The 15,253-nt window shown below is 45.4% G+C and overlaps 1 protein-coding gene across 1 annotated transcript in view; it reads right to left on the reverse strand.

The window, feature by feature from the left end:
• The window catches only part of COL20A1 (collagen type XX alpha 1 chain), a 114,741-nt gene that overhangs the window by 7,585 nt on the left and 91,903 nt on the right, over positions 1-15,253 (reverse strand). Inside the window, exon 32 of the mRNA XM_072110908.1 lies at positions 1,162-1,233. Coding sequence (XP_071967009.1) covers positions 1,162-1,233 — 72 coding nt within the window. The remainder of the gene's footprint in view (positions 1-1,161; positions 1,234-15,253) is intronic.

Here is a 15,253-nt window from a genome sequence, read left to right on the forward strand (position 1 = left end):
ATACCCCCACAATTTATACACACAACTAATAAAGATACAAAACAGTTAGGAAATAAAAAGAAAAGACTATTAGCCTTAAAGGAAATCTACTATTTGTTTTTTATGAATTGTGAACCTAACAAACCTTGCAAATGCTGTAGCTACTCTGATGCAGAAACATATCTTGTTTAATTCCTGAACCGAGTGGTTTTGCTCAAAAAACAATTATAAAATTCAGAACCTTGGAAAGCTGGGGGATAGTGCAGAAATTGATTATTTTTGCCTGGCACGGACAACACAGTGATTACATAATCTTGGCTTATGCTGAGCAGGACAAGGCTGAAGCAGTGTGCATAATTAAGGTGAGAAGAGTGCTGAGGTAGCCCCAGGAGCGACAGAGCCTCATTATCATAATTTTTTTTTCAGCAAAACCACTCAGTTCAGGAAATAAACAAGATATGTTTCTGCATCAGTGTAGCTACAGCAGTGTGAATGTATGTGTGGTTTATAATGTATAAAAGCAAACAGTAGATTTCCTTTAATAGTGAATAGTATAAAGTTACTCACACTGTGGTACACAGCAGAAGATTATGCGGGCCTTTCCAACTGGCCTGGTTTCCCCAAGAACTGGCAAAGGGGGTTTCTTTGGCTTGCTATTTGTAGCCCAGTGCGTTTTTGTTCCCATCTCCTTGTGATGTCACTGGGAGGGGGTTTTGCATGAAACTTCATAACTTTTGAAAGAAATCTACATGATTGCACAATTGCCTTCCTGGAGGCCTAACTACTCAAAATTTGCAAAGATGATAGGGCTAACCCCTATTACCCTACCCTGGTAGTGAGTGCTCCTATTTGGTAGTTATTTGGTAAGATATGATTTTCCTCTGTTTGAAGTTGTCAAACATAACACCCTTGTATACTAAGGAGCCTTTCTTTGATCGGATGTATTTGTCTTAAAGGTGTGAAAGGCCCCACTTGCAGTATAAACAGGCTCAAGTCTTAGTCTTTTGAACTCCATGCCTGGATGATTCCCCTCTGTGGTCGGGGCACCTGGAGGTGGTTTTATGGCAGGTTTTAAAATAAAAATGAGAAATGTAGGAGGAAGGTGGACTACAACAATAAAATATGATATAATTCCTGTAACATTACTACAGTTACTGTAAGAGAATCTTCTGATTTACATACCGTTGGTCCTACATCACCGACTGGTCCCTTTTCACCTGGGTTTCCAGTAAGACCATGAAGTCCTTGTATACCCTGAGGACATGAAAAGCAAAATAATATCACTACTAAAATAGGTTTTGGTTAAGTGTTTGTAGAAATCATCATTGTATCATAGGACTTAGGATGGAGGTTTTAAATCAGTGAATCAATAAACATTACCAATCACTATTTCTTTGCGCTGTAATTCTGTGGTTAGTAAGAGCGGCATGACAACTACTCTGTATAAAGCAGGCCTTGAAGTATTGCTTTGAAGGTAATATATAGGATACGGACAGGTAATGCAATTGTTCTGCTTGATGTCGAGTTGCCCATGGCAACCCAAAAAGTAGTAGTCATTTCACATATTCATTTCATAGGATTTGAAGTCAAAATTAAATTGAATCTGATCAATGCTGGGCCTTGTTGATGGCTGTACATATGGCTCCAGTTGTAACATGCTATGAAAAGTCATACAGATTTAAAGAAGGTAAAAAAAAGGATGAAGAATGACCATGGGGTGGTCAATGTACAAGCTCCATGCCAATGGTGCCTAATGCCTATATCTGATTAGATTAAAGCCAATAGCTGTGTGCTGCAAGGAAATAGTGCTAACTAATGGCACTGAACTGGAAGGTACTGAAAATGAATGTGTTATAAATGTATGTATACACTATCCATGCAGTCTTTTATAGGGACTTTCCTGATTCCTAAACTACTAAGTGGTCGTTTGTGATCCAACACCTAACACCCTACTGACCAGATTTTATAGACTACAATTATAGCTGGAAGAATGCAATTCGGTCTATAGCAGTGATGGCGAACCTTTTAGCGACCGAGTGCCCAAACTGCAACCCCAAACCTCCCTCATTTATCACAAGGTGCCAACCAAAAATCAGTAGTAATTTATTGCTCCCTGAATAACTTTCAATCATACTGGCCTCCTGAGGACACCAACACAGTAGAAAGAAAGAGGGAAAATTTGCACAATTGTAGCTTCTATCCAGTATCTCTCTCTACACAGAGAACCAATGGGGCCAGCAGTAGCTTCTCCAAAGATAATTCTTCTCTGTCTACACATTCTCCCTCTTCCTACAGTCCCAAGCAGCATCTTTTAAGTTGCTTGGAACTGCAGTAAAATTCTTTGAGCCCTGTCTGGTGTCCTGGGGCAATGGCCCGGGTGCCCACAGAAAGAGATCAGAGTGCCGCCTCTGGCACCCGTGCCATAGGTTCGCCACCACTGGTCTATAGTGTACAAGCCATCCAGTCGCACTGCAGGTGGGGCTCTCTTTTTCTTCTACAGTAGCTACCCCTGCAATGCAGCTGGATGGCCGATACACTACAGAGGGGTACTTTAACAAACTATTACTTTAAGAGTTTGCATATTTGCGCAACCAGATTATTTTAGTTCCTTATATTTATTTTTCCGCCCTAGAAGTTTTTAGTTGTTTTTTAGTATTATACAGATTATATTATTATACATATTAGAAGCGTCATGAAGGTTAAAAGAGTTTTTAAATTATTCTAATTATTCTGGGTGTGTGAGGATTTTACTGTAGATTTCATATTTTCTCCAGATGGCATGTTAGATTAATACATGCCATGAGTAAATGTACAAATGATCATCCAACAAATGTCGGGTCCCTGCATCTTTTATACAACATAATAGATTCTCAAATGTGGACACAGGGACATGTGATGCTGACAAATGTCAACTGTATGAAGATTTCCTGATACTGTACCACTGTATACTGCATGTAAATGGAATGGAAAAGAATGGTACCAAATGTTTATCCGCACATTCCACACATAATTCCTCTTCAAATTCAATGAACTTGCTGTGAAAAAAGCCATTCATTTTGGTCATCTTCACTTGTACAGAAGATATATCTCAATGTACTTATTTCTGACTTATCTGGACGTGTGGTGTTCCAGCTTTAAATGCCTGTAATATATTACATATAATGAGACCAATTTCAAATGTCTAACATTGTATTTTTCCACCCTCGCTTTCCTGGTCTCTGGCTATGTATTATAGGAATGCTATAAATAAATCTTGCCCTATATAGAGAGGTTGCCACTATGACAAATAGATATTCTGTCCTATTCTAGATCTTGTTTAGGAAACAAAAATGGCCAATTACAAATAATCCATGTTGTAACAAAGTAAGGATCAGCCTATAAATAAGAGTAATTCCCAGAAGGATGGCAGGCTCCAGGGGCAGTGGACCCACTGGACCCCAGCGGACCATGACATAAGCCGACACCTGGGACCGTAATCTAAGTGACACCCGGTTTTCACCAGAGCCCATCGCATAAATGGAGCAGAGCTAGCAGATGAAGAATCCAGGGAGTTATAAGAAAATTTCGCCCATGGTAACAGAATAAACCAGTTGTCCTGACGGGAAGAAACAAAATGGCGGTGATAGCAGCCCAAAGTCTCGTTAACTCTTTCCACTCAATCGACGGTGGGTGATAGGTGGAAAAAAAGTCCAATTTTACTTGAATCTGGTTACACAGGGATCGACAGAGCTTAGAAATGATGTGCTGAGAAAGTCCATGAAGCCGGAAGATGTGATGGAAGAACAGACTGGCAAGGCGAGGAACAGACGTTAGACCTGAAAGAGGAACAACATGGGACATTTTGGAAAAACGGCCAGTTACCACCCAGATGACGGTATTGCCAGAGGAAGGAGGAAGGTCTGTAATGAAGTCCATTGCCATCTGAGACCACCGGCGGCTGGGTAACAGTAACAGCAGTAGTAGAGCAGGTGGTTTAAGGCAAGATGGCTGGAATTGCAGGAACCCACAAAATCCCATGCATTTTTGACCAGGTCAGGCCACCAGTAGAAATGGGAAATGAGGGCTTCAGAGCGTTGCACTGCAGGGTGCCCAGCCACACAAGAGCAATGTTCTCAAGTTAATATCCTCTTTCGAAGTGTAGGTTGGACATAAGTCTTGCCAGGAGGAAGTCACCGAAGATCCACTGTAGCAGCAACAACCAGTTGCTCGGGAGAAATTATATGCTGAGGAGCCGGTTCTTCGAAAATGACATCAGAGGCACGAGAGAGGGCATCAGCCTTGACATTCTTATCAGCAGGACGGAAGTGAATGAGAAGTTTAAAATGTGAAAAGAAGAGCTACCAGCAGGCTTGCCTAGGGTTGAGGTTGAGCAGTCTGGAGATATAGGAGGTTCTTATGATCTGTATATACGCAGATCGGATGGAGAGCTCCCTCCAGAAGATAATGCCATTCTACCAGAGCAAGTTTTATGGCGAGTAGTTCTCTATCTCCTATGGAGTAATTCCTCTCTGCGGAGTAGAAAGTCTTAGAGAAAAAGCCGCAAGTGAGAGTTCGGCCTTTAGGCCCTTTCTGGGTGAGCACCGCCCCAGCTCCTAGTAAGGAGGCATCAACTTCCAGATGAAAAGGCATCAGGCCGAGTAAGAACAAAGACAGATTTTAAACTTGAGAAGGCTTCTTCAGCCGCCACAGGCCAAAACCGGGTATTAGCGCCTTTCATAGGAGACAACAATAGGAGACACAAGAGAGTAGAAGTGCGGGATAAACTGACGGCAATAGTTCGCAAAGCCCAGGAATCTATTTATTGCTTGTAGTTCTACCGGGAGTGGCCATTGAAGAACTACAGAAAATTCAGCAGGATCCATTTGTAGAGCCCTGTCAGAGATAATGTAGCCAAGGAAGGGAAGACTCTCCTGATGGAACTGGCAATTTTCGAGTTTGGCGTAGAGGCTATTGGCTCCTAGACAACTGAGGACGTGACTACGTGGGACCGATGGGATTCAAGTTCCACAGAAACACTAGTATGTTATCTAGATAAACCATGGCACAGGTGTATAAAAAGTCCCTGAAGATGTCGTTGACAAACTCATGAAAGACGGCTGGTGTATTACTAAGTCTGAACAGCATAACCAGGTGGGCATAACTCAAAGTGCCCATTGCAAGTGTTAAAAGCGGTCTTCCACTTGTCACCCTTGCGGATGCAGATGATGTTATAGGCCCCACAAAGGTCCAGTTTGGAAAAGACCTTGGCTCCACGTAGACGGTCGAACAGTTCAGTGATCAACTGCAAAGGATAGAGGTTCTTAATGGTGACCTTAATAAGACCGAGGTAGTCAACACAAGGACAGAGTGACCCATCCTTCTTGGTCACAAAGAAGCCTGCACCAGCCGTAGAAGAGGATTTACAAATAAACCATCTCTGCAGGTTCTTTTGATATAGTCCAACATTGCTGCAGTTTCAAGCACAGAAAGAGGGTACACCCGACCCCGAGGAGGCGACGTACCCGGCAGCAGGTCAACAGGGCAGTCATAGGGACGGTGCAGTGGCAAAGTCTCTGCTTGCTTTTTAGAACAAACGTCAATAAAGTCCTTATAGCAAGCTGGAAGACCCTCCAAAGGCTTGGAAATCACAGAAGAGACCAAGACGGTACTGGATGAGGAACCACCATGCAGCGAGACTGGCAATCTGGTCCTCAATTAAGAATCTCCCCTGTCTTCCAGTTAAAGACAGGTGCCTGAAGCTGCAACCACGGAAGGCCCAACAGGAGGGACGAGGAGGAACGAGGCAGCACATAAAAGGACAGTCTCTCTTTATGTGGAGCTCCGACTTGCAGGAGCATAGGTTCTGTGTGGTACTGGACCAGAGAGGATTTGACCACTGACCAAGGATATGACCAAGGGCTTCTCGAGGCGGACCACAGGGACGTAATGCTGGGAGACCGGACCAGCATCCATGAAGTTCCACCGCAGAACCAGGAAGACAGAAACCTGAAACTGGCCATCAGTGCCAAAGCTGAGGAGCATGGGAATGTTCAAGCCTGGAGACGCTTCTCCCAAGAGTCCTAGGTGCGGGTGTTTCCCAGAAGCTGAGGACGGACAGGACTAGCCCCAAGGAAATGTTCTGTACTGGCACAATAAATACAGAAATCCTCCCGACGTTGCCTGGAAAGTTCCTGGGGAGAAAGCCTAGCTGTATCCACTTGCATAGATTCATCTGCAGTGGTCACAACCGGAGGCTGAAGCGGTCTTTGGAAGGCAGGAGCCAAGCGAGGCAAACATCGGACCCGGGCTTGCGCTTGTTCAAGATGTTGCTCCTCAGCACACTCCTTAAACGGATATCAATCCCAGTGGAAAGCGAGATAAGTTCACTCAAAGTGGATGGCAGGTCACGTGCAGACAGCACGTCTTTTACTTGTCCTGAAAGCCCTTTTTTGAAGGTTGCAGCAGGGCCGCATCTGCCATGAGGCGAGATGAAAATCTCGCCTCAGGCGGCAGAATGCGGGTTCCTGTAAAGGGTGGCGAAATTTGCCGCTCTAAAGTGGGCGATTCGGGCGTCCATTAACGCCCGAATCGCCCACCAGCTAAATAAATCGCGCCTGTCTCTTTAAGACACAGGCGCGATTTATATGCGGAGCGACGCAGCGCCTCTCCGGCAGCTGCGTCGCTCTGTTCTAAGCAGTGACACAGGCGTCATGACGTCACGCGCCTGTGTCACTGTGCGGAGCCGCGGCTCACAGGAGAGCTGCGTGAAGACCGGAGCCGCGCCGAGGGAGCATCTGCCTGCAGGTGAGTAGGATTTTATTAGTTTTCATGTACTTTAATTAAATGTGTGGAGGTTTCATGTTATACTGGGTGGGGGGGGTACTATATGGGGCTAGAAAACGTTTAATACTGGGGGGGCGACGCTATAGATATCATATGGGGCCATAATTATTTTATACTAGGGGGGGTGCTATATATATTATTTGGGGCCATAATTATTTTATACTAGGGGGGGGATGCTACATATATTATTTGGGGCCATAATTATTTTATACTAGGGGGGGGTTCTATATATATTATTTGGGGCCATAATTAATTTATACTAGGGGGGGGGGATGCTATATTTTATTTGGGGATTTGGGGCTATAATTATTTTATACTGGGGGGATGCTATATATATATTATATGGGGCCATAATTATTTTATACTGGGGGGGGGGATGCTATATATTATATATCACTATAACACTAAGCTGAGGGGGGCTGTATATTGGGTACAGTATATTACTAAGCTGGGGGGGCTGTATATTGGGTACAGTATATTACTAAGCTGGGGGGGGCTGTATATCGGGTACAGTATATTACTTAGTTGCAGGGGCTGTATATGGGATACAGTATATTACTAAGCTGGGAGGGAACTGTATATGTGGGGCAAGATTTTATTTAAGCTGTAGGGGATCTGTATATAATATAATTGGGGGGTGAATAACGAGGCCTTTAAATATATGAGAGCAGGGATATATAAAAATAAATGTAATATATATATATATATATATATATATAGAAGAAAAAGGAAAGTTTAGAGCAGCACAGCAACTCCGGTGGGTGCAAGTCCGTAAGTCCCCAGGCAGGGGGACTGCAATGTAAGGTTTAGGAAGAGGCAGCACTCCAAAAGGTAATTTCAAAAAAGTGGGGTGTCTTTATTCCATAAGCGACGTTTCAGCTCCTTACGAGCCTTTTTCAAGCATGGTGAAAGGAGGCCAGCAATCAAACATATAAAGGCCTGCTATGCATTTCATTGGTCCACATGGACCGTGTGTGCATACATAATAATACAAGTGTTACATCATATGATATATACTAGTGTTAACATAAGATCAATATCACAGTTAAACAGTGAAAATACATAGTGAAGAGTGAGATAATTCATTGTGAAATCTTACACCTAGGTAAATGACAACCAATCGGCTACCGGATCCTCCCCATCTCGGCACGTTCATTCATGAATTCCTCATTGATTGTATCTCCAGCTGAGTGAGGGCGCGGAGTTTGTCTCCCACTACCAGAGAGAGGGAGTGTTCTGGACTTAATTCCCCAGAGTGGGCGGAGGAACAATGTGTGCTGTAAACATGCCCGAATGATACAAGAATTGGCGCATGTGCGCTAGACCTCTGTGCATCGGCGGCCATCTTGGAAGAGGGTAAATAGTGCTTAGGACCAAGTCCGGTGCCCATGTGTCAAATTAGTGAAGCAAAGGGAACCGTGGTTCCCATGGAAACCGAGGTAAACAGCATTCTGCCTCTCCTGGATCCCGGTGCATGTGGGTGGACCTGGGTAGTTAAATCACCGCCCTGGTACCCTTGCACGGACTCACGGGCCTTGAGATGGCGCAATCGGTGAGACTGTCGCCTTCCTTACTCGGTGTCCTCCCGGTCCCTACGGAGATGTGGCATCGCTGTACAAACCACCTCGGATCCGATGACTGGGTTATCATACGAGGTCCTGTATAGCACATGTGGACAAAAAGTAAAAAAATGTCCGGATCCGGTAGCCGATTGGTTGTCATTTACTTAGGTGTAAGATTTCACAATGAATTATCTCACTCTTCACTATGTATTTTCACTGTTTAACTGTGATATTGATCTTATGTTAACACTAGTATATATCATATGATGTAACACTTGTATTATTATGTATGCACACACGGTCCATGTGGACCAATGAAATGCATAGCAGGCCTTTATATGTTTGATTGCTGGCCTCCTTTCACCATGCTTGAAAAAGGCTCGTAAGGAGCTGAAACGTCGCTTATGGAATAAAGACACCCCACTTTTTTGAAATTACCTTTTGGAGTGCTGCCTCTTCCTAAACCTTATATATATATATATATATATATATATATATATATATATATATATATATATATATATATATATTCATTAGTGGGTGCTATATATTTATTAGTTATAGGATACAGATTACTTTGCATCATGTAAACCAAATGTTGGAGAGGTCTGTAATAATAAATTGGGGGTGTTGTATATTGATTGGTGCTTAGCATGCTATAATTCCAGCAGACCAATATATATATGAAGGGATGTGTTATATGTGGGGAGAGTGCGGTCAGTTGTGTTGTGAGGGGTATATATTATTTAGGAGCACAGTGTTGTTATCCAGGAGACTTCATACTGTAAGTGACTGTGGTATTTTTAGGGACGCCGGGTGGAGATGCTGCACGGAGCTGAAGATATCCGGCCGTGAATTCAGCAGTGATACGTCATGGATTGGAGAACCCGGAATAAAGTTCTACTGATGGAAGAGATTGTCATCTATAAGGTACTAGATGCCACTAATGCCTCTCAGATACTGTAGTCAGTCACACAGTGTCAGGGAGCTGTCTGTAGGGTTGTTAATTGTTAGTAAAGTTTAAGGATTTACTTAACAGGGAGCGGCAGCATTTTAATATTCGCCTCAGGCAGCAAATATGCTAGAATCGGCCCTGGGTTGCAGTCAGGGCTGCATCGTTCCAAGTTAGCTCCGAGGCCAGGGTACAGAACTGAAGCACATAGTCACCAACTGAAGAGTCCCCCTGACACAGGTTCAGTAGTGCAGTCACAGCAGAAGATTCTCTTGCAGGTTCCTCAAAGACTGACTGGAACTCAGCAAAGAAGGAGGCGATATCAGCTATAACCGGATCTTTTCATTCCCAGAGGGGAGTAGCCTATGCCAGGAGCCTCCCGGAGAGGAGGCTGATGAAGAAACCTGCCTAAGACTGATCCGAGATGAATTGAGATGGCATAAGCTCAATGTGCAGGGAGCACTGGGTAATAAAGCCTCTGCACAACTAAAAGTCCCCTTTATACTTGACAGCAAGGAGAGTCTCAGCCTAGGTTCAGCAGCAAGCAGGCTAACCGGAGTAGTAGGAAGAGCCGCAGGACCTTGACGCTGTTGCTGAGTAGCCATCAGTTGCTGCAACATGGCAGTGATTGGACCACAACGATGGTAAGATCAGCCAGTTTAGACAGCAGGCCCTTGCCGGGATCCATGGCCGGATCTTACTTCCAGGTTCCAGGGGACCCACTAGTCCACTGCAGACGATGACATAAGCCAACACCTGGGACCGGAATCTAAGTGGCGTCCGGTTGTCACCAGAGCCTGCCGCAAAGCGGGTTGGACTTGCCGCGGCATGGTACCACCAGGTCATTCCACAGGTACGACTTTGTCCCCAGTGGCAGCCAAGGTGAGGTACACAGACGTAAAGCAGGATCGTAGTCGGGGACAGGCAGGAGGTCAGGACGGGCAACTCAGGATCAAGGACAAAGCAACAGGTCAGGGCAGAAGGAACAGGATCCAAGTCTAATACAGAACTGAGGTCACAACGGGAAATCCAAACACAAGCACGAGGCAGGGACAGAAGCTTTCTCAACGGCATGACCACGAAGATCCGGTGGGGAACGCTGGGAGAGCCTGGCTTTATTACAATTTCCAGGGGACGGCCAGCACCAATCAGCGGTGCGCTGGCCCTTTAAACCTTTGAGTGCCGGCACATGCACCCTAGGAGGCGGGGACGTGCACCGGGATGCTGGGGCCAGAGCGTGACACCGGCGGCAGCACAATATGGTTGCCGGAGAAACCGTGACACAGGTCTCTTCAATGGGGTGATTTATCAATCTACTTGCAACATAATTCTGGCATCATTCACACAAAAAAAAAACATGTCTACAATGCTTTGTGCTACATTTATCAGGGCTTTTAGACACGTTTCTGACTAGTACAACATAGGTGTTGCCGAAGAAAAATCTATATGCCAATGCACCACAATTTCACGCAGAGAACTTGAACAATTAGCAGATGGCGCAAAGTAAGACTAGACAGGCTTAAACAACTCTGAATTTATCATCCAGCGTCAGGCGTCTCTGTGGGCACCCAGGCCATCACTCAGCATAAAGATCACCATTCAGGACTCAAGATCTCCTCCCACAGTCGGAAGCAGCCCAGGACGTACCACGTTCAGCACTATTTTAAAGTGACTTGACGTGCAGGATGAGCAAAGAGGTGTGGACAGAGCTGAATTATCATTGTAGTCCCTTCACCGGACCTGTGATTCATCCTGTTAAGGGGACCTTAGAGAGAAGCTACAATAATAATCCAAATTTCTCCTTCTTTCTACTCTATTGGTGTCCTCAGGATGCCAATACGTTTGAAACCTGTAAGTTAATTTAAATTGTCATTAGGCATTTTGTGAAAAATATGTGGCTTTTGTTTGTAGTTTCGGCACTCAGTCCCTAAAAGGTTTGCAATCACTGGTCTAGTCTAACTGGACTAATGTACAACACTTTGATATATCTCCTCCCAAAGTATACCCATCTAAAGAAGCTTTCCTTAAACTGATCAATTTCCACAGAACCAAACACATCATTCTGATCAGGGATACACATGCCATGAGGACAGTATCAGGGGCTCAGTCGGCTACTATAAAGTAGGATGCACTCACACCTCTTATCATGGATGTGAGACCCCCTGCATGCAACATACTATCTAATTTTCGGATGCCTTTCTTTAGTGCACCCCAGGCAGTTTTTTTTTTTCATCCCATATCTGCAAGGAAGCAGATCTCAGCATAACCTTCTAAGGGTCAAGATCCACAAGATACTATTTGGCTAAGGGAACTCAACATACTTATGTGTTGAGTCAAACTCTAGAAATATCTAATACAAGTTTTCATTAATATTTGGTTAGGATACAACAACAAAGGTCACAAACCAAGATATACAACAGTTCCACCAAATCCAACTTAGACCATCATAGACCTTGTTACTGCACTAGATCAGCCTATCAAAATGTAAAAGTGTGACTTATTCTATTCCACAAAGGAAGTAGCTAGAATTGAGAGATGTCTGCTTTATGTGAAGTGGGATTTATGGGATTTTGTAAGATATTTTACAATCTTCAGCTTTAAGATATAGTACGGTAGATATGATACAATCTTCAGCTTTATGACCATGTTCCAAGATATTCATGTTGTCAGGGCCAGTGTCAGCACACTGCATACACGGGCAAGTGCTGGGGCCCACAACTACTAGGAGGGCCCACTGAAGGTGGGGGAGTTAAATGTAATCATTCTGTAGAGAGCAGTGCCCGTGCTGCAGTTTTGGAATGTTTCACCTGCTAGAATCACCTAAATTTAGTTGTTTCTTCCTTTCACGATGGAGGCCCCGCCCACTAGCCCGGGCCAACTGTGCAGCTGCCAGAAAGTGGCCTGTATTCTGCTCTTCCTGGCAGCATAAGACCCCCACAAGCCTGGAGCACATGTTACAGGTCCTGTGCCTGCAATGGGACACCAGGAGCCGACTGTCTGGAGGTGAGTGCAGAGACCCAGGTGCTGGAGCTGTGCCCACTGTGACATGTGCACTAGTAGCTGTGAATCTGCTCTTATGTCCTCCTGGGATCACACAGGTCCACCTACAGCAGTGGTGGTGAACCTATGGCACGGGTGCCAGAGGTGGCACTCAGGGCCCTCTCTGTGGGCACTCAGACTATTGCCCCAATTTCACCAAAAAGGACCAAATCCACTAAATCTTCCTGCAGTCCCAAGCAACTTAAAAGATGCTGCTCTCAGCACTATTCTAAATTGACACTTCATTGGCTGTTTGGAACAGCAGGAAAAATGAGAAGGTGTTGACAGAACTGCATTGTCTTTGGAGGTCATCCTGCTGGACCCACCATTGTTCCTGGAGAGCAGCTACAATGATGGTCTGAATTTGTCCACCTCCTTTCAACTGTATTGGTGGCCTCAGGGGGGGGGGGCAATACAATTGAATGATGTTGAAGAACAGGTAGCAATAAGTTACTGCTTAAAATGCCATTTGGCACTTCATGGTAAATAAGTGGATTCTGGTTGTAGTTTGGGCACTCAGTCTCTAAAAGGTTCACCATCACTGACCTATAGCTTATCAACAGGAGAGGTAAGTATGAGACTGTACTTCTATGTTTACATGTGTGTGATGTGAGCAAATATACATATATGACTGTGTACACTATATCTGTATGTGTGTGTTTACAGCCTGTTATCTGAGTATTGTCTGCTATATATATATAATGGGGCACATTTACTTACCCATCCCTGGCGCGTTCCCCGGTGTGCATTGTCCGACTGGAATGCACTGTGCCGCGATTCACACAGCGATCGTACACCCGATATCCTGCATGTGTTGCTTCCCCGCTCAGGTCTGCTGGAGTTCACCATCTTCTTCCTGGTGTATTATAAGTGCTTGTTCTTGCGACACAATTTAAATGTTAAATCCCGCGCTCAGTCCGAATCGTCCAATGGCCCGCCACCTCATTTCTGTCACATGAAAGCCGGCGCCGCTGTACCAAAATCCCATCACGTGCGACACAATCCCCTTCTAAATACCTATCCCAGCGAAGCAAATGTGAAGGTGATAAGTGTGTGAGTGATGTTAAAGGAAACCTACCACTTCCGATGGTGGTTATAAGCTGCAAATGTTGTGCACCAGCTCAGGGTGAGCTGGTGCTGGCGCTTATTTTCGTTATGTTTTTAAACAGATGTAAAGCGTTTAAACGCTTTAGTAATCTTTATATACGAAGTAGCTTCACCGCACCGTGGTACGCGCTTGGCGCACCATGCGCGTGTCCACTTCCTATTCAGGCGCACGGCATTTGCAGCTTATAACCAGTGGTAGGTTTCCTTTAATTATGTGTAATAGATGTCTGTAACCTGTACCTGTTTGTTACCTGTACTATGTACGTGTGTCTATATAATACGTATGTGTAATAGGTATATGCTGCATCTATGTGGGTATATATTATATACATGTGTAACAGGTATATGCTGTATCTATGTGAATACATATCATATACATGTGTAATAGGTATATGCTGTATGTAATGTATGTATGTGCGTACATATAATAAGCGGGTGTAATAGGTATGTGCTGTATGTAATATATGTATGTGAGTATATATTATATACATGTGTAATAGGTATGTGCTGTATGTAATGTATGCACATGTTGTATGTGCATGTAATAGGTATGTGCTATATGCAGGGCAGCGTCTGTATTTTATAGAGGGAAAAACAACTCCGACTGCTGGTATGACAGAAGCTGACAAACTTAGCTGCAGGTGTAAGCTTTATATTGTAGGAGACCCCAACCTCAGTTATGCTACTATTTGGGGTTAAAAAGCAGCCTCAGAAAGCAGGACATGGCTCTGCTGCCTGCACAGTACAGCACCTGCTACAGTGAGCCTAGACACAGAGCTGGTATCACAATGTGAGGGGGAGGTGGGAGGCACTAATGGGGGTATTATACTATCTAGGAAGGAATTTCTCTGCCGCAAATATCAGGAGGTAAGGAGCACAGGGGCCCGCTGAGGCTCTGACGCCCAGGGGCTTCCTTAAACCTGAAGCTGGAGCTGCATGTTGTGCTCCTTAAATAAGATAAGGGAGGACTGGTACAAGCAGCATTAACCTATTAGTCATCTTTTCATATCTCCCAACCGTCCCGGATTTAGCGTGACAGTCCCGTTTTTTGGGCTCTGTCACACTGCCACGGGCTGCTGGGATGATATGTCCAGGGCTCCGCCCATTTTTTCCGCTTTGTCCCGCCTCCTACAGACCCCGTAGTTTAGAGCTGCAGAAGTCATGTGAGGAGGTATTTCAGCCCCCAGCTGGCCACACCCCCTCCCCGAGTCAGTCAGACTGGAGCCAGAAGAATACTGAATGACTGCGGGGGAACGAGGAAAGGTAAGAACCTGAGGGTTTTTATTTACTACCTGGAGAAAGGGGGCCACAGGAAGAGGAGCCAGGAGGATAGAGGACAGGAGGAGGCTGGTGGGTGCTGCTGGAGAACAGGGGGAGGCTGCTGGGTGCTGCTGTAGGGACAGGGGGAGGCTGCTGGGTGCTGCTGAAGGACAGGAGGAGGCTGCTGGGTGCTGCTGGAGGACAGGAGGATGGTGCTGCTGGAGGACAGGAGGAGGCTGCTGGGTGCTGCTGTAGGACAGGAGGAGGATAGAGGACAGGAGGAGGCTGCTGGGTGCTGCTGGAGGACAGGGGGAGGTTGCTGGATGCTGCTGGAGGACAGGGGAAGGCTGCTGGGTGCTGCTGGAGGACAGGAGGAGGGTGCTGGGTGCTGCTGGAGGACAGGAGGAGGCTGCTGGAGGACAGGAGGAGGCTGCTGGGTGCTGCTGGAGGACAGGAGAAGGCTTCTGGGTGCTGCTGGAGGACAGGAGAAGGCTTCTGGGTGCTGCTGGAGGACAGGAGAAGGCTGCTGGAG

The sequence above is a fragment of the Engystomops pustulosus genome, chromosome 6, assembly GCF_040894005.1.
Source record: "Engystomops pustulosus chromosome 6, aEngPut4.maternal, whole genome shotgun sequence".
NCBI lineage: Eukaryota > Metazoa > Chordata > Amphibia > Anura > Leptodactylidae > Engystomops > Engystomops pustulosus.